This window comes from Aethalodelphis obliquidens, unplaced genomic scaffold, assembly GCF_003676395.1.
Source record: "Aethalodelphis obliquidens isolate GAN/ISIS:26980383/991018 unplaced genomic scaffold, ASM367639v1 scaffold62, whole genome shotgun sequence".
NCBI lineage: Eukaryota > Metazoa > Chordata > Mammalia > Artiodactyla > Delphinidae > Aethalodelphis > Aethalodelphis obliquidens.
Window position 1 is genome coordinate 4,256,389 of NW_020838006.1, and position 19,108 is coordinate 4,275,496.

At 42.6% G+C, this 19,108-nt stretch overlaps 1 protein-coding gene and 1 pseudogene across 4 annotated transcripts in view; one reads left to right on the forward strand and one right to left on the reverse strand.

The window, feature by feature from the left end:
- Positions 1 to 19,108, reverse strand: part of OSBPL10 (oxysterol binding protein like 10) — a 298,101-nt gene that overhangs the window by 69,435 nt on the left and 209,558 nt on the right. For all 4 annotated transcript variants that reach the window (XM_027088152.1, XM_027088151.1, XM_027088150.1 and 1 more), the window contains one exon: positions 2,190 to 2,344. In XM_027088152.1, the coding sequence (XP_026943953.1) occupies positions 2,190 to 2,344 (155 nt within the window). The remainder of the gene's footprint in view (positions 1 to 2,189; positions 2,345 to 19,108) is intronic.
- Positions 9,912 to 12,613, forward strand: LOC113610215 (60S ribosomal protein L23a pseudogene; annotated as a pseudogene).

The following is a 19,108-nucleotide window of genomic DNA, read 5'->3' on the forward strand; positions in this document are numbered from 1 at the left end:
AAAAAAAAAAAAAAAAAAAAAAAACTACAAACAATAAATGCTGGAGAGAGCACGGAGAAAAGGAAACCCTCCTACGCTGTTGGTGGGAATGTAAATCGGGGCAGCCACTATTGGGAATAGTAAGGAGGGTCCTCAGAAAAGTAAAATTAGAGCTACCATAGGAACCAGCAATCCCAATCCTGGGCATATATCTAGACACAACTCTGATTCAAAAAAATACATGCACCCCTATGTTCACAGCCCCACTATTCACAATAGCCACGACATGGAAGCAACCTAAATGTCCATCAACAGATGAATGGATAAAGAAGATGTGGTACATATACACAATGGAATACTACTCGGCCATATAAAGGAACGAAAGAATGCCATATGCAGCAACATGGATGCAACCAGAGACTATCATACTAAGTGAAGCAAATCAGAAAGCGAAAGACAAACACCATATGATATCACTTATATGTGGAATCTAAAATATGACACAAATGAACCTATCTATGAAACAGAAACAGATTCACAGACAGAGAGAAGAGACTTGTACTTGCCAAGGGGGAGGGGGGTTAGGGGAGGGATGGAGTGGGAGGTTGGGGGTAGCAGATGTAAGCTTTTATGTATGGAATGGATAAACAACAAGGTCCTACTGTATAGCACAGGGAACTGTATTCAACATCCTGTGATAAACCATAATGGAAAAGAATATTTAATAATTATATATATATGTGTAACTAAATCACTTTGCTGTACAGTACAAATTAACACATTATAAATCAACTACACTTAAGTAAATAAATAATCATTTTTTTAAAAAAAAGCTTATTAGGTGACAGCCTCTGTTAGGGTTTCCCCGTGATGCTGCTGGGGATGAGGATCGAAACAGTTATTTCTAAAGATCTAAGAACTTCTCTTTTAATTTCTTTCTAGAGCAAGATTTAGGTATGTGTATTATGGCGTGAACTCCCAAAGGTTCTTTTCCAACAGAATGGAGGTGATTGGAATTCTCAACCCCTTAGCAGCTAAGCACGACCCCCTCAAACGTGACCCCACCCGAGGCTCTCAAAAAAACTACCTGACAGCAAGCTCCGACATCTTCTCAGTTGCCAACTTACCTTGCGAGGCACCCACACGTCAGCTACAAGTGTTTTCCCCCTGAAACTCGGTGTACAGGCAGAGGCAGATACCTTTCAAAATCTCACATCCCCTATCGTTTCATACCCTGCAAAGTCACCTTACAGATGCTGATGAAATACTTGCAGGCAGGCCAATCCTGCCTCTGGAAGACCTGAGCCCTCAAGCGGCCCTCGGAGAATAGAATCACATGAAGCTTGGAGAAACATTTCAATGGATAACCAAGACCATTTGACTGAAGAAGCTGCCTTGGGACTTGCAACCTTACAAAATAGATTTTGCTCCACAATTTTCAGGCTAAAGTGATTTCAATTCAAATGAAGAACCACCTCTAACACATGGTTAGAGTAGGTCCCAGCACAGTTCACGAGATCATGTCAACAGGACACGTGCAACCAAGAAAGAGAAATTCACTCATGACACCCGGGGAAATTGACAAAATGCAGGCTGCATTTGGCTTCCCTCCAGCTGCCACTTAGAGGCGCAGTTAGTCACGGAGATTGCGTGGGCAGATGACTGGGTCCAGGGAGCCTGTGGGGGCCTGGCTAGCCCCGAAGGTCTGCAGGGCTTTTCCTCCCTGGACCTGGGCTAGTGCAACGCCTAGAAGAGTCCCAGCCACTGCCCCTGGGCTGGCCCGGTTGTGTAGCATGCGGGGATCAAGCATAGGAGGAAGGAGCTCATGTTATTAGCACAACCACACGAAGAAGCCAATATTCAGGGGAGCGACATAATATATTGTAACCACTCCCATCATGTCAACAGGCATCACGTTAGTGGGTGTGTTAGAGTTTCTCCCACGTGACGTGAAAACGACTCCCATTTCAATGAAAATGGGAGATTCCGCATCAGTTGGATCACAGTTCGCCCACGGCAGCTGCCAGGCACAAGAGCAGGAGCGCCAGGCGTGCACGGAGCTGATTTTGTCTCCCTGGGCGATGCTTCCATTTTATAATTTGTCTCCTCTTAAAACCCAGCGGTGAGCAAGTTACAAATATAATTACTCTACTTCTGAACAAGTGCTAACACAAGCCATGAAAGGTGCGAAGAGAGGCTGGCGAGCTTACCTCTGGCTCTGGCGGGCAGGTTTGTTCATCCTCCACGGAGTTGGGTAAAATGGCCCAGGTTATGCTGGCGCTGGCCGATGGCAAAGAGCCCAGTGTCCCATTTTTCAGCTGCTCTGTGGAGTGTGACTTAGGCCCGTGCCATCCCAGGATGCTTTCTGAAATAAAGACCTAGAATGATGCCAAGTATTTTCCAAATCCAACATTTAGAGCTCAAGAAATAGCCATACCATGCTGTTGAAGAAACCCGACTTGAAGTGGGTCCAATTTTAAGTGGACCATAGAGGATTTAAGCTGATTCAGTGGATTTAAGTGTAGATTCAGGTCACCTATTTATAAACGAGTTTCTGCGTAATGACCATAGGCTGTGTCTCTCCCTGTCCCTGGACAAAATTCACATGTGCTGTACTTCCTTGAGGGTGTTTTTCTTATTTTTTTTAACTTTTCAAAAATACTTATAAATATTTACAATAAAAACAAGAGTCAAATTGTATCGGGTATGGGCTGCTCGAAATGCAGTCTGAATGCCCATTGACATGATGACCACAGCTGAGAAAAGACGCCTGCGGTGTGATCACGTCACGTGTGATCGGCCATTAGATGTGGCCGAAGTCCATTCGGGTGGCAGAAGTCAGGAAGCCACATCATGGACAGACATGGGTATGGAGGATGGATGCGGTCATGCCATTCTAGCTACCATATTGCTGTTAATAAAGCTTTTTTCTTTTTTTTTTTAATTTGGCCACGCCACATGGCTTTTGGGATCTGTTTCCCAACCAGGGATCAAACCCGGGCCCTTAGCAGTGAACATGCATAGTCCTAATCACTGGACCACCAGGGATTCCTTATAAAGCATTTTAAAGATTTTCCCTCAACCCTTGGGAACAGCAAAAAAAAACTTTCTAATACTGATCTTTCCAAGAGTAATGGGTTATTACAGAATAGTTGTATATATGCTTGCTAAGGGGGACAGGAATGATCAGAGGTAGATTTCTTTACCCTGTAGCAATTCTGCCATTAGAAAAAAAATAGGCTTCAAACTCAGCTGCATCTGGAGCTTCTGTACTCAGCCTGAGCACAGGAGTGAGTGATGAAGGAAAGGTGGGCTCAAGTGCGGACAACCTCACGTGAACTAGAACTCAGCCGCCCTTCAGCACCTCAGATGCTGCCTAGCATCTCCTCATTCTCTCCCACTGCTCACAACGCTCAAGTGAGGCTGTTTTTTTTTTTTCTTCCCATTCTTCAAAGGGACGAGAGCCTTTGTGTGTGCTGTTTCCCTGCTCAGACTGCCAGCCTCTAGTTCCTCTACCTGGGGGAGGAGATCTCCTGAGTAAATCCAGGGGTCTGCTCAACGATCAGGCGCTCAGAAAGGCCCCGGGGGACTTCGCTGGCCAAAGCAGCACCCCAGAGGCACCCCCTGTCCCAGCTGTTGGTTTACTGTCTTACGGCTCTTAGCACTCTCTGAACTCACCCTGTTCATTCGTTTATTGTCTGCCTTCCTCTTCTCCCTAGAACATTAGCTCCTTAAAAACAGGGACAACACTGCCCTTGCTCACTGCTGTATCCCCAGAACCTAGAACAGGGTCTGGCAAGGAGTGTGAGCTCCTTAAATCTGTGCTGAATGAATGGATGACCATTAAGACTTTCAGAGACGGTCAATTTCAAGAAGAGTGTATGTTTCAAAAAGCCTGTATGTCCATGGTGGAGAAGGGCAGGGGACAAAGTGGGGAAAAGGGGGTTGGGGGAAGAGTTATTTACTGGGTATAGAGGTTCAGTTTTGCAAGATTGAAAGGGTTCTGCAAGATGAAAAGGGTTCTGGAGATTGTACAATAATATGAATGTATTTAACACTACTGAGTTGTATACTTAAAAATGGTTAGGACCCCCAATTTTTTTTTGAATTTTGTTTTTTTATACAGCAGGTTCTTACTAATCATCCATTTTATACACATCAGTGTATAAATGTCAATCCCAATCTCCCAATTCATCACACCACCACCTCCACGCCCCACTGCTTTCCCCCACTGGTGTCCATACGTTTGTTTTCTACAACTGTGTCTCAATTTCTGCCCTGCAAACCGATTCATCTGTACAATTTTTCTAGGTTACACATACATGCGTTAATATACGATATTTGTTTTTCTCCTTCTGACTTACTTCACTCTGTATGACAGTCTCTAGATCCATCCATGTCTCTACAAATGACCCAATTTCATTCCTTTTTATGGCTGAGTAATATTCCATTGTATATATGTACCACATCTTGTTTATCCATTCATCTGTCGATGGGCATTTAGGCTGCTTCCATGACCTGGCTATTGTAAACAGTGCTGCAATGAACATTGGGGTGCATGTATCCTTCTGATTTATGGTTTTCTCTGGGTATATGCCCAGTAGTGGGAGTGCTGGGTCATATGGTAAATCTATTTTTAGTTTCCTAAGGAACCTCCATACTGTTCTCCATAGTGGCTGTATCAATTTACATTCCCACCAACAGGGCAATAGGGTTCCCTTTTCTCCACACCCTCTCCAGCATTTGTTGTTTATAGATTTTCTGATGATGCCCATTCTAACTGGAGTGAGGTGATACCTCATTGTAGTTTTGATTTGCATTTCTCTAATAATTAGTGATGTTGAGCAGCTTTTCATGTGCTTCTTGGCCATCTGTATGTCTTCTTTGGACAAATGTCTATTTAGGTCTTCTGCCCATTTTTGGATTGAGTTGTTTGTTTTTTTAATATTGAGCTGCATGAGCTGTTTACATATTTTGGAGATTAATCCTTTGTCTGCTAATTCGTTTGCAAATATTTTCTCCCATTGTGAGGGCTGTCTTTTCGTCCTGTTTATGGTTTCCTTTGCTGTGCAAAAGCTTTGAAGTTTCATTAGGTCCCATTTGTTTATTTTTGTTTTTATTTCCATTACTCTAGGAGGTGGATCAAAAAAGATCTTGCTGTGATTTATGTCAAAGAGTGTTCTGCCTATGTTTTCCTCTAAGAGTTTTATAGTGTCCGGTCTTACATGTAGGTCTCGAATCCATTTTGCGTTCATTTTTGTGTATGGTGTTAGGGAGTGTTCTAATTTCATTCTTTTACATGTAGCTGTCCAGTTTTCCCAGCACCAGTTATTGAAGAGACTGTCTTTTCTCCATTGTATACCCTTGCCTCCTTTGTCATAGATTAGTTGACCATAGGTGTGTGGGTTTATCTCTGGGCTTTCTACCTTGTTCCACCAATCTATGTTTCTGTTTTTGTGCCAGTACCATATGGTCTTGATTACCGTAGTATAGTATGAAGTCAGGGAGTCTGATTCCTCCAGCTCCGTTTCTTTCCCTCAAGACTGCTTTGGCTATTCGGGGTGTTTTGTGTCTCCATACAAATTTTAAGATTTTTTATTCTAGTTCTGTAAAAAAGGCCAACGGTAATTTGATAGGGATTGCATTGAATCTCTAGATTGCTTTGTGTAGTATAGTCATTTTCACAATATTGATTCTTCTAATCCAAGAACATGGTATATCTCTCCATCTGTTGGTATCATCTTTAATTTCTTTCATCAGTGTCTTATAGTTTTCTGCATACAGGTTTTTTGTTTCCCTAGGTAGGTTTATTCCTAGGTATTTTATTCTTTTTGTTGCAATGGTAAATGGGAGTGTTTCCTTAATTTCTCTTTCAGATTTTTCATCACTAGTGTATAGGAATGCAAGAGATTTCTGTGCATTTATTTTGTATCCTGTAACTTTACCAAATTAATTGATTAGCTCTAGTAGTTTTCTGGTGGCATCTTTAGGATTCTCTATGTCATCTGCCTTTCAGATGTCACCTGTATCAATGTCATCTGCAAACAGTGACAGTTTTACTTCTTCTTTTCCAGTTTGTATTCCTTTTATTTCTTTTTCTTCTCTGATTGCCGTGGCTGGGACTTCCAAAACTATGTTGAATAACAGTAGTGAGAGTGGACATCCTTGACTTGTTCCTGATCTTAGAGGAAATGCTTTCAGTTTTTCACCACTGAGAATGATGTTTGCTGTGGGTTTATCGTATATGGCCTTTATTATGCTGAGGTAGGTTCCCTCTATGCCCACTTTCTGGAGAGTCTTTATCATAAACGGGTGTTGAATTTTGTCAAAAGCTTTTTCTGCATCTATTGAGATGATCATATGGTTTTTCTTCTTCAAGTTGTTAATATGGTGTATCACATTGATTTATTTGCGTATATTGAAGAATCCTTGCATCCCTGGGATAAATCCCACTTGATCTTGGTGTATGATCCTTTTAATGTGTTGTTCAATTCTGTTTGCTAGTATTTTGTTGAGGATTTCTGCATCTATATTCATGAGTGATATTGGTCTGTAATATTCTTTTTTTGTAGTATCTTTGTCTGGTTTTGGTATCAGAGTGATGGTGGCCTCACAGAATGAGTTTGGGAGTGTTCCTTTCTCTGCAACTTTTTGGAAGAGTTTGAGAAGGATGGGTGTTAGCTCTTCTCTAAATGTTTGATAGAATTCACCTGTGAAGCCATCTGGTCCTGGACTTTTGTTTGTTGGAAGATGTTTAATCACAGTTTCAATTTCATTACTTGTGACTGGTCTGTTCGTTTTTTCTATTTCTTCCTGGTTCAGTCTTGGAAAGTTACACCTTTCTAAGAATTTGTCCATTTCTTCCAGGTTGTCCATTTTATTGGCATATAGTTGCTTGTAGTAGTCCCTTATGATGCTTTGTATTTCTGAGGTGTCCACTGTAACTTCTCCTTTTTCATTTCTAATTTTATTGATTTGAGTCCTCTCCCTCTTTTTCTTGATGAGTCTGGCTAATGATTTATTAATTTTGTTTACCTCCTCAAAGGACCAGCTTTGTTTACCTCCTCAAAGAACCAGTTTTATTGATCGTTGCTATTGTTGTATTGTTTCTATTTCATTTATTTCTGCTCTGATAGTCCTGATTTCTTTCCTTCTGCTAACTTTGGGTTTTGTTTGTTCTTCTTTCTCTAACTCCTTTAGGTGTAAGATTAGATTGTTTATTTGAGATTTTTCTCGTTTTTGAGGTAGGCTTTTATAGCTATAAACTTCCCTCTTAGAAATGCTTTTGCTGCATCCCATAGGTTTTGGAACATTGTGTTTTCATTGTCATTTGCCTTTAGGTATTTTTTGATTTCCTCTTTGATTTCCTCAGTGATCTCTTGGTTATTTAATAACGTATTGTTTAGTCTCCATGTGTTTGTTTTTTACATTTTTTTCTTTGTAATTGATTTCTAATCTCATAGCACTGTTTTCAGAAAACATGCTTGATATGATTTCAATTTTCTTAAATTTACTGAGGCTTGATTTGTGACCCAAGATATGAGCTATCCTGGAGAATATTCTGTGCGCACTTAAGAAGAAAGTGTAATCTGCTGTTTTTGGATGGAATGTCCTATAAATATCAATTAAATCTATCTGGTCTATTGTGTCATTTAAAGCTTCTGTTTCCTTATTAATTTTCTGTTTGGATGATCTGTCCATTGGTGTAAGTGAGGTGTTAAAGTCCCCCACTATTATTGTGTTACTGTCGATTTCCTCTTTTACAGCTGTTAGCAGTTGCCTTATGTATTGAAGTGCTCCTATGTTGGGTGCATATATATTTATAATTGTTATATCTTCTTCTTGGATTGATCCCTTGATCATTATGTAGTGTCCTTCCTTGTCTCTTGTAACATTCTTTATTTTAAAGTCTATTTTATCTGATATGAGTATTGCTACTCCAGCTTTCTTTTGATTTCCATTTGCATGGAATATCTTTTTCCATCCCCCCACTTTCAGTCTGCACGTGTCCTTAGGTCTGAGGTGGGTCTCTTGTAGACGGCACATATATGGGTCTTGTTTTTGTATCCACTCAGCAAGCCTGTGTCTTTTGGTTGGAGCATTTAACCCATTCACGTTTAAGGTAATTATCGATATGTATGTTCCTATAACCATTTTCTTAATTGTTTTGTGTTTGTTTTTGTAAGTCCTTTTCTTCTCTTGTGTTTCCCACTTAAGGAAGTTCCTTTAGCATTTCTTGTAGAGCTGGTTTGGTGGTGCTGGATTCTCTTAGCTTTTGCTTGTCCTGTAAAGCTTTTGATTTCTCCATCGAATCTGAATGAGATCCTTGCTGGGTAGAGTAATCTTGGTTGTAGCTTCTTCCCTTTCAGCACTTTAAGTATTTTCTCTTGCTGCTTTCAATAATTTTTCTTTGTCTTTAATTTTTGCCAATTTGATTACTATGTGTGTTGGCATGTTTCTCCTTGGGTTTATCCTGTATGGGACTCTCTGTACTTCCTGTACTTTGGTGGCTATTTCCTTTCCCATGTTAGAGAAGTTTTTGACTATAATCTCTTCAAATATTTTCTCGGGTCCTTTCTCTCTCTCTTCTCCTTCTGGGACCCCTATAATGCGAATGTTGTTGTGTTTAATGTTGTCGCAGATGTCTCTTAGGCTGTCTTCATTTCTTTTCATTCTTTTTCTTTATTCTGTTCCGTGGCAGTGAATTCCACCATTCTGTCTTCCAGGTCACTTATCCGTTCTTCTGTCTCAGTTATTCTGCTATTGATTCCTTCTAGTGTAGTTTCATTTCAGTTATTGTATTGTTCATCTCTGTTTGTTTGTTCTTTAATTCTTCTAGACCTTTGTGAAACATTTCTTGCATCTTCTCGATCTTTGCCTCCATTCTTTTTCCGAGGTCCTGGATCATCTTCACTATCATTATTCTGAATTCTTTTTCTGGAAGGTTGCCTATCTCCACTTCATTTAGTTATTTTTCTGGGGTTTTATCTTGTTCCTTCATCTGGTACATAGCCCTCTGCCTTTTCATCTTGTCTATCTTTCTGTGAATGTCGTTTTTGTATCACAGGCTACAGGATTGTAGTTCTTCTTGCTTCTGCTGTCTGCCCTCTGGTGGATGAGGCTATCTAAGAGGCTTGTGCCAGTTTCCTGATGGGAGGGACTGGTGGTGGGTAGAGTTGGCTGTTGCTCTGGTGGGCAGAGCTCAGTAAAACTTTAATCCTCTTGTCTGCTGATGGGTAGGGTGGGTCCCCTCCCTGTTGGTTGTTTGGCCTGAGGTGACCCAACACTGGAGCCTACCTGGGCTCTTTGGTGGGGCTAATGGTGGACTCTGGGAGGGCTCTCGCCAAGGAGTACTTCCCAGAACTTCTGCTGCCAGTGTCCTTGTCTTCATGGTGAGACAGAGTCACCCCCCCGCCTCTGCAGGAGACCCTCCAACACTAACCGGTAGGCCTGGTTCAATCTCTATGGGGTTACTGCTCCTTCCCCTGGGTCCCGATACATACACTACTTTGTGTGTGCCCTCCAAGAGTGGAGTCTCTGTTTCCCCAAGTCCTGTTGAAGTTCTGCAATCAAATCCTGCTAGCCTTCAAAGTCTGATTCTCTGGGAATTCCTCTTCTCATTGCCAGACCCCCTGGTTCAGATGCCTGACATGGGGCTCAGAACCTTCTATCCAGTGGGTGGACTTCTGTGGTATAAGTGTTCTCCAGTTTGTGAGTCACCCACCCAGCAGTTATGGGATTTGATTTTATTGTGATTGCGCCCCTCCTACCGTCTCATTGTGGCTTCTCCTTTGTCTTTGGATGTGGGGTATCTTTTTTAGTGAGTTCCAGTGTCTTCCTGTTGATGATTGTTCAGCAGTTAGTTGTGATTCCAGTGTTCTCGCAAGAGGGAGTGAGAGCACATCCTTCTACTCCACCATCTTGAACCAATCCAATTTTTTTTAATTTGTATTTTTCCCACAACTTTTTTTTTTAACGGCAAAAAGGCATCCATATATCAGTCCTTGATGTCATTTTTAAAAAGTTAGAAACTCACAACACTAAAATCAAAGGCTGAAGGATGAGCTAAGGACAGGCTTATGAAGAATCCCCATAAATAATAAGGTGGATGGGGTTGGACTAAGAAAACCAACCCAGGGTTCCAAGACCCAGAATCTTCCCTAAGAAAGGTGGAAAGATACTTCTTACCTGTCCTGTTGACCAACTCCTCCTCAGAGACCTGAAGTTGGATTCATATCTTAAATACTGGGCAGCTGTCTCATAAATACAGGGGTACTACTTTCTCTTCATTTTATTTTATTATGCAAGTAGTAAATGTTCTCTAGAATAATTAGGAAAACTTAAAAAAGCACTAAGGGAAAAAATGAAATCTGCTCTCCTAGGCAATCAGGACAATGTTCCGTCCATTACTCCCATACCGTAACTCTGTCCCTCCCTCCCCTCCACACCACCATCATTCAGAGATGATAACCAGGAGACAGACAACAGGGCAGGAAGTAGAGTCTGGCCTGCTTGTGATACACAGCATCCTGAGACAAAGACCAGGACAGGAAGGGTGGGGGTAGCAATGCATGCTGGTTAACGCAGTTTTCTGTACATTCTATGGAGTCAGAGCGTCAAAGAACCAGTGAGGGAGGACAGGAGAGAAGACCGCCTCAGACCAGTCCAGCTGCTCTAACCACCAGCCACTGGTTTGGGTGTCTGGATAGAGCTGTCTCATGTGAGGATAAAGGAGGAAAATTCTAATATAGAGTGAATGAAAACGAGTGTATAAATCAATCACTTCCAGCCTCAAGACCAGTAGTGAGCACGCCCACACCCTCATTTTCTTTCCTTCTCTCAGCCCCTGCCCCTCCCAAAGCCGAAGGCAAAGCAAAGGCTTTGAAGGCCAAGAAAGCAGTGCTGAAAGGTGTCCACGGTCACACAAAAAAAGAAGATCCAGATGTCGCCCACCTTCCAACGGCCCAAAACACTACAGCTCAGGAGGCAGCCCAAATATCCCAGGAAGGGCACCCCTAGGAGACGCAAGCTTGACCACTATGCCATCATCAAGTTCCCCCTCACCACCAAGTCAGCCATGAAGAAAACAGAAGACAACAACACACTGGTGTTCACTGTGGATGCCAAGGCCAACAAGCGCCAGATTAGATAGGCTGTGAAGAAGCTCTGTGACACTGACGTGGCTAAGGTGAACACCCTCATCAGGCCTGATGGAGAGGAGAAGGCATATGTTCGACTGGCTCCTGACTATGATGCTTTGGATGTTGCCAACAAAACTGGGATCATCTAAACTGAGTCCAGCTGGCTAATTTTAAATGTAAAAGTTTTCACTAGTTAAAAAAAAAAAAAAAAAGGACCCTATAGTGCTTGGGAAAAGAAACAGTATCCTCAGAAGGATACTCAGAAGGCTTATAGGAACAATATATCTCTGAAATTTCTAACATAAGGTGTCAGAGAAAACATCAGGAGAGGTGTATCCTTGCAACAATACAAAATAAAGTAGCCGCTATGAAACAAGAACAGAGAGCCAGAAGAAGAAAACAGACTGAGGTGAAGAAGGAGATAGAGGCAGAAAGGAATTATTATAAGGAAACAAAGTCAACATTAGCAGAATTAAGGTTAATACCGAAACGAGGAAAAAGTAGAATCTACAATGTAGAAAGTCGAGTAAGTAGTGTGTCAAGAAGATGAAGTTCTACCAGTGAGCAGCTGCAAAGGGCACAAGCCCAGCAATGAGACAGAACATGAGACAGAAGATACACAACAGAGACCCTAAAGTAAAGAGATCAGATCAGTGGGACAGAAACAATAAACAGTGACAGAAGTAAAGAAACACAGCCCGAGCGGAAGAGAGGGCTTTGGGTTCTGCTGAAAACAGCCCACCTCAGTCCAGCAAAACCAATGGGAAAAGACTCACATCTAGACACAGCTTGGCGATATTTTCTTAGGCTTTTTCTCACTGAAATTTCAAACACATACAAAACTAGAGTAGTATAATGACTGCCTGGCTCATGAAGTTTGGCAACATCTTTTAATTAAACAAAAAACATGAGAAAAAATTTTCCAAGCATTTAGGCAGAAAAGTTTGACCTGCCCTAAAGGAAAAAAGAAATCAAGCTAGTGTTGGATTTTGCTGCGACACTAAACACCAGAAGGTGAGTAGATGAAGAGAATAATGCAAATAAAAGTCTACAGATTGGAAGGTGGGTGCGGGCTGGGGGGATAATGCTTATCTTCAGACAAATTATCTTTCCTCTGCCAAATAAGAGTCAGCATTTATTGAGCTCTTGCTAGGTGCCAAGGACTACCATATAAAATTTACGTGCGTGAACTCATCTAATCCTAATGACGACCCATGGGTAGGTCCTATTGTTATGTCCACTTCACAGGTAAAGAAACGAAAAGGCACAAGAGCTGGTAAGTGTCAGGGTACAAGGGAGATGAAAACCCAGGCCACCTGGCTCCAGAGCCCAGACTCTTAAACTCTGCACTGTATGCCTTCTGAGCAGCGCTGCAGAGACTCAGAAAATATTCTACCTTCTGGGAGAAAAAAACGACTTGAGGACATATCCCAATACATGAAGAAAAGAAGCAGAATTAAGAACTCAAGACTGGAGAAGCTGTATAAAAGGACTGGCAGTGAGCAATGAACCCAGTTGAACATAGAGCTGAGCAAGGCTGGGACTCAGGGGAAGTAAAAAGACACTTGCCCAGGGGTAAGATTTAAAGAGGCGCCAAAACACTCAGTAGTCAAGATAAATGACATGTTCACGCAATATTTTTTAAATCAAAATTAATGCCAAAACAAAAATTGTCTTAAAGGACTCAGTCTCACCTGCCTCACACTATCTAATCCTGTTTTTATTTAAGGTTTTGATATTTTGTTCATCCTGGATTTTTTGCAATAATTTTGGTTTAAAGATATTGCATTAAAATAGCATTTACCTTAATTACTTTGGCACCCTTAAATGTGTGCTCACGGTGGGTGCCTCACTTCATTTCATCCTGTCCCAGTCCTAGAACTGAATTTAAATACTTCTTTTTGTTTGTTTGTTTGTTTGTTTGTTTGTTTTGCGGTACAGGGGCCTCTCATTGTTGTGGCCTCTCCCGTTGCAGAGCACAGGCTCTGGACACGCAGGCCCAGCGGCCATGGCTCACAGGCCCAGCCACTCCGTGGCACGTGGGATCTTCCCGGACCGGGGCACGAACCCATGTCCCCTGCATTGGCAGGCGGACTCTCAACCACTGTGCCACCAGGGAAGCCCCTAAATACTTTTTATAAACATGATTACACAACTATGAAGTTAAAATTCTTTTAAAGAGATTTAATCATTATCACGCATTATTAAGTATTCAATTAATATTTAAATACTAATAACAATAGCCCCCATATTATATTACCAAAAATTGGGAAGTCTATCTGAGAAACAAAGAAGTTAAAGTATTCTAAGTCTTCAGCACTAAAGGAAAGAGTGAAGACACAGTGTCATTCTTGATTTTGATGATTAGAAAAACACAAGTTAAAGAATGCTTATGAACAATGCATTGTAACTACTACTAGAATTTATGTACATATTTTTTCCCAAAACACTAAAGAAAAGGGAATACAATCTGTGTAGCAAAATAAGAGGAAACAAGAAAAGCAGCATAGAAACATGAAAACAAGAAGCATAACAGAGGGACTTCCCTGGTAGCGCAGTGGTTAAGAATCTGCCTGCCAATGCAGGGGACACGTGTTCGAGCCCTGGCCCGGGAAGATCCCACATGCCGCAGAGCAACTAAGCCCGCGAGCCACAACTGCTGAAGCCCGCTCTCCACACCTACTGAAGCCTGCACACCTAGAGCCCGGGCTCCACAACAAGAGAAGCCACCACAATGATAAGTGCACGCACCACAATGAAGAGTAGCCCCCATTCACCGCAAGTAGAGAAAGACCCAACGCAGCCACAAATAAATAAATAAATTTATTTAAAAAAAAAAGAAGTGTAACAGAGACCAACAGAAAAACAACCACCAGTGTAAGGGAAAAAATAAATGGACTGCGTTATTCTTTTGAAAGATAGATTCTCAAGATTGTGTCATAAAACAAAATGCAAGTCTAAACCATATTTCATTAATCGGAAGACACAGCAATTTTCACATTTTGACGACTCTGAAGTTGGAGTTCATCTTACACTCAATGGCGTGTCATAGTTTAATTGGCAGCTTTTTCTTAGTGGCACAAAGGCTAATGGTGTGTGTTACTGTTGATGTGTTTGACAGATGAGAAAATATGCCTCACTTATAGAAAGTGACTCAGAAGATCACAAACACACCAGCAAGTACAAATGCAAAGAAGACTGCGATCAAATATTACCATGTGGCTGCTGACTGGTGGTCAATCAGGTAACTGCATGTTAATTACCTTCCACTTTCTGGTCCACCTTAACCTTTATGAGCAGGAGACCATCAAAGATGATCCAACAGAAGAGAGGAGGAAGACAAAGGATCGGATGTCCACCAAATGGCAAACCCAGTCCTTAAACCAGGCTTTGACACACGCCTGCATCTCCTCACACAACATGCCTAAGTAGACAGAAGAATGCCAGGAAGAAGGAAAAAAAGGGTTTCTGGTTCCTTGAACCAACCAGAAGCAGAAAGAAAGCTACAGAAGATTTAACTGTGGGCTTTAAGGTTTGACCGTGGAACTGTCTTCCTCTGTCCTTAGCCTCGGTTTACACCCTGCTTGAGTGCTGGGAGCTGCAGTGCCCGTGCCAGGGCCGTGACACCTCTGCTCAGAGGCCAGTGACAGGTGAAGGTCCCTGGAAGGTCCCCTGCCTCTTCCTGTAACACAGTGAATTCACGCCTCCCAGGTTCAGTCAACCTGAGAGGGGTTTTCCCAAATGGAATAAGACTGACATTTACAAACGTGGGAAAAACATAAGGCATATTTATGATGAAAAGCTGGAATGTTAGGATCTAACTGCTTTCTTTACGGAGGAGCTGCCACTCAAAAAATCTGTTTATACAGTTGTAAAAAAAAAAAACTACCATCTGAAATAGTCTGCAATGCTAGCTTTTCCATTTTCTCCATATGCTGTTTACTGAAGGAATCGTCACATTTCTATCTTGGCTTTTAATCACAAAATAAGGGAAGGTGACTTATGTGGGACTCATTTTCACCAGAAGCAGCAGGTATTGAGAAAGAAGGTATAAGAGACAGAGCAAAGCAAAGAGAATCTCTGAGTGGGGAAAAGAGATGAAGGTTGAGAATCTGAAGCTGTTTCTGGAAAAAAGCGAAGCAGAGCAGAAGGAAGACGGCAACGGGCCAGAAAAGCCAAGAAGAGTACCTATAATAATAGTGTCACCGATTTGACCCTGTTGGCCAAACCCCAAAATAGGAGGAACCAATGTAACTGGCTTATTAACTGACAATCCCCACAAATCTTAAAAGAGAATGAAAAAGTCATTGGAAGGGCAAGTGAAGAAGCACATATTAAATTCCGCTCCGGTTCTCCTCTCTTCAATTACACTTGTTTTGATCTCCGGCCCTGATTTATGTCCAAGGGCATGGGCATCATCCGGCTATTCCCTGAGGCTCTGCCGTCCTTGCTCCAGCAGCTCTGACCCCAATGTTCTCTCCCAACGTGCCCTGCACCCACCATTCGTTGGTACTCAGCTCTGACCTCGCACTAGAACGTGCTGGTCTGGTCACAGGTGTCTGCCCTGACTTTGAGGCAAGTTCCCCGCATCAAGGGTGCAATTGAGGAACTATCCAGAATCACAGGCAGCAGACTACTCTGCCCCTAGACCACTTTAAGGTTCCAGAACCCCCCTCAAGCCCCGATTCCCAAGCAGCCCAGCCATCTCTGGAGCAGCCCTGCCTGCCTCTCCACGTAAAATCAGAGGGGCACATCTAGACTCAGGCAACCAGATGCCCACCTGCCCCACCCCGTCAATCAACTGCCTCCATCAAGATGCTGGAGGAGATCTAGTCAACAGGACAGAGGAGAGCTGCATAACACAAGCCTTGACCACAAAGCCAAGTTACTTTATTAATTTTAGCTATAAACCTCTTCATAAACAGAAGTTAAATGAAGCATTTCAGTCCCGCGTATCTTAGAGGTAACATCAGAGACAGGCCCAGAGCCTGAAATGCATAGGTGGGAGCAGGTGAACGCTCAGGTAATTCTGGACCTTGGTCCAGTTGCTCTGCGTGTTTGAAATGAAATCAGGATCAGGGAGCAACATTTGCAGACAAAGGCTCCAGAGCCGACACAGTCCCCAGAAGATGCAATGAGAGGCTACGGAAGATGAAATGCTGCAAGACCACAAATTAATTTTTGATTCTGAAGAGAGGCAGAAGGAAAAAAAAATCAGTGCAGGAGTCAGAAAGCATAGAAATTTCAAGAACAATGCCCCTGGATACCGGCTGTGCTAGGGGATCTGCACCCCCCGCCCCAGGCCCCTTGAACATCTAGAGGAAACCCCGACAGAGGTTGGCTTTAATGAGATTTTGATTTCCATCAACCCAGCCTGGCACTCCTTGGATATAACCATTATGTTTTTATCAGCGGGAGTCAGTCTGCTACAGCCACTATCAACCTCAAGAGCCCTGAGATTCTAAACAAACACATTTTGTGGCGACACTCCCAGGGTTGTCAGATTCTCCTATTCTGCTAGCTTGAGAGTCTGGAAATCCATTTTAACTGCAGGCAACTGAGATGCTTTGGACGCAGGAAGTGATTCCATTTCTTCCCCCAAATGTGTGGCACAGCTTTATTTACTTATTTATTTATTTTTGCTGCGTTGGGTCTTTGTTGCTGTGCGCGGGCTTTTCTCTAGTTGTGGCTAGCGGGGGCTACTCTTCCTTGCGGTGCACAGGCTTCTCATTGTGGTGGCTTCTCTTGTTGCAGAGCACTGGCTCTAGGCACGCGGGCTTCAGTAGTTGTGGCACACGGACTCAGTAGTTGTGGCTCGCGGGCTCTAGAGTGCAGGCTCAGTAGTTGTGGCACACAGGCTTAGTCGCTCCATGGCATGTGGGATCTTCCCGGACCAGGGATCAAACCCGTGTCCCCTGCATTGGCAGGAGGATTCTTAACCACTGCATGTGGCACAGATTTAAAAGACACATGCAGAATGTTTTAAAACCTAAGGGGTTGTGTTATATGGAATGTAACTTTGGGAAGGGTTAATAAGACAAAGAAACAAAATAACTCTTATGATGCTTCATGCTCTATTCTCCAACCTTCAGCCAAGTTCTTTGGTAAAAATGGCTAAAAACACACGGAGATCAGCTCGGTGCTTTGTGACCACCTAGAGGGGTGGGATAGTGAGGGTAAGAGAGAGACGCAAGAGGGAGGAGATATGGGGATACATGTATACGTATAGCTGATTCACTTTGTTATAAAGCAGAAACTAACACACCATTGTAAAGCAGCAATAAAGATGTTAAAAAAAAAAAAATGGCTAAAAGGAAGGGAGGATGGACAAACGGGGCCAGGCCAGGGTGGGACAGTGAAGAGCTGCAGAAGGCAGCATGGTGGGTGGCATAGTGTCGGCGACCCTGCTCGGTCTCCCCCTCCTCCCACCCCAATAGTCCTCATTTCCACCTGTCATCACATCTGAAATTCCACCGCGAGCTTTGTCCCTCCAGCCCCTTAAAAACCCCAGAGACACAATGAAAATCAGGAACAAAAATTAGAAATTTGCTAGAAAGCCACCCTGAAGAAAAATGTAAAGGATGAATTTTAGGAATAAGAAAATGGGTCAAGCTTCTATCCACTCATTCTCGGAATGAGCCTATTCCAGAGGCTGGACATACAATCTGGTGTGAGAGGGATCTTAGGAATCTCGAGAAGCATCCGGTCTAACACTGATTTGTGCCCAAGCCCCGACGCACTCACCGAGGCTCCATCCAGATCAGGAAAAGTCAGGGAGACTCAGCATCAGAGTCCCACTTTTCAAGTGGAGAAGGAAGAAGGAAGGAGAAAAGCAGATTGGGTGCCTTCACTCTGTGCCTCGACACACATGCCCCTCCCAGCCTGTATCCTGTACCTGAATGTTTTTCCTTTTGTTACAGAAGACATTGATGGAGCATCAGCAAAATTTAGTAAGGTCTGCAGATTAGGAAGAGGACTGTATTCATGTTAATTTCCTGAGTTTGACCACTGCGCTGTTATTACATAGGAGAGTGTCCTTTTTTTTTCCTTTCTTTTAATGAAATTTACACTGAGGTATATAAGAGTAAAGATATATACCAAGTCTGCAACTTACTCTTAAGTGGTTAGAATATTATAATAGGCTTCTATATACAGACAGAAGATAATGAAGCAAATGTCAGAAAATGTTGGCATTCAGAGAATTTGGAGATATGAGGATTTTTCATACTATGCTTGTTACTTTTCTAGACGTCTCAAATTATTTCCAAAAAAAAGTAAAGAAAAAGAAGATAGACCTGCCCTGAGAAAATTATGATGTGAGCAGGACAGTGTCCCTGGCCCCAGTTTGGGGAACCCAGAGTCCGCTGGGTGTTCCATTCTGGACTGAACAAAGGACCCCAGGCACCTGCCACAGTGGGAAGAGCCCACCTCTGGACGTGGCTCTGCCGTAGCTGGGTTGCCTCGGGCAGGTCATTTAACCCCTCTGAGCCTCAGCATCTCACCCACGTGATGGGCATAATAATATCTACTTGGTGAAGATTTCAGAAAATGTGTAACAAAAGCCAAATGCTGACAGAATCAGCGCTTAGTACGTGATGGTGGGTATTACAGAAAGAAACCCGAATTACCCTTATACGGTTTACTGTAGGAAACCAACATCCCGCTTTTAACCTTGGTGAAAGAGGAAGGCAAAGGCGGCTTGTGGGAAGCGTGAAATACAGACTATCTGTCATAACCCAGCTATACTTTCCATCACCTGAACTGCCTCATTTCTCATTAATTAATTGAACCCTGGGCAACAAAGCTCCATGAGGCTTCAATTCGTCTCTTATTTCTAATACTTTACAATTCTATATGACATGACCAATCTCAAGCCATTTTCACCTTTATCATTTAATTTAATCTTCCCTAATATCTTTCTATGTGCTTATCGATTAAACACTTCAAAAGGATTGGAGCATCTTAAGGGGGGTTATTATTATATCTAG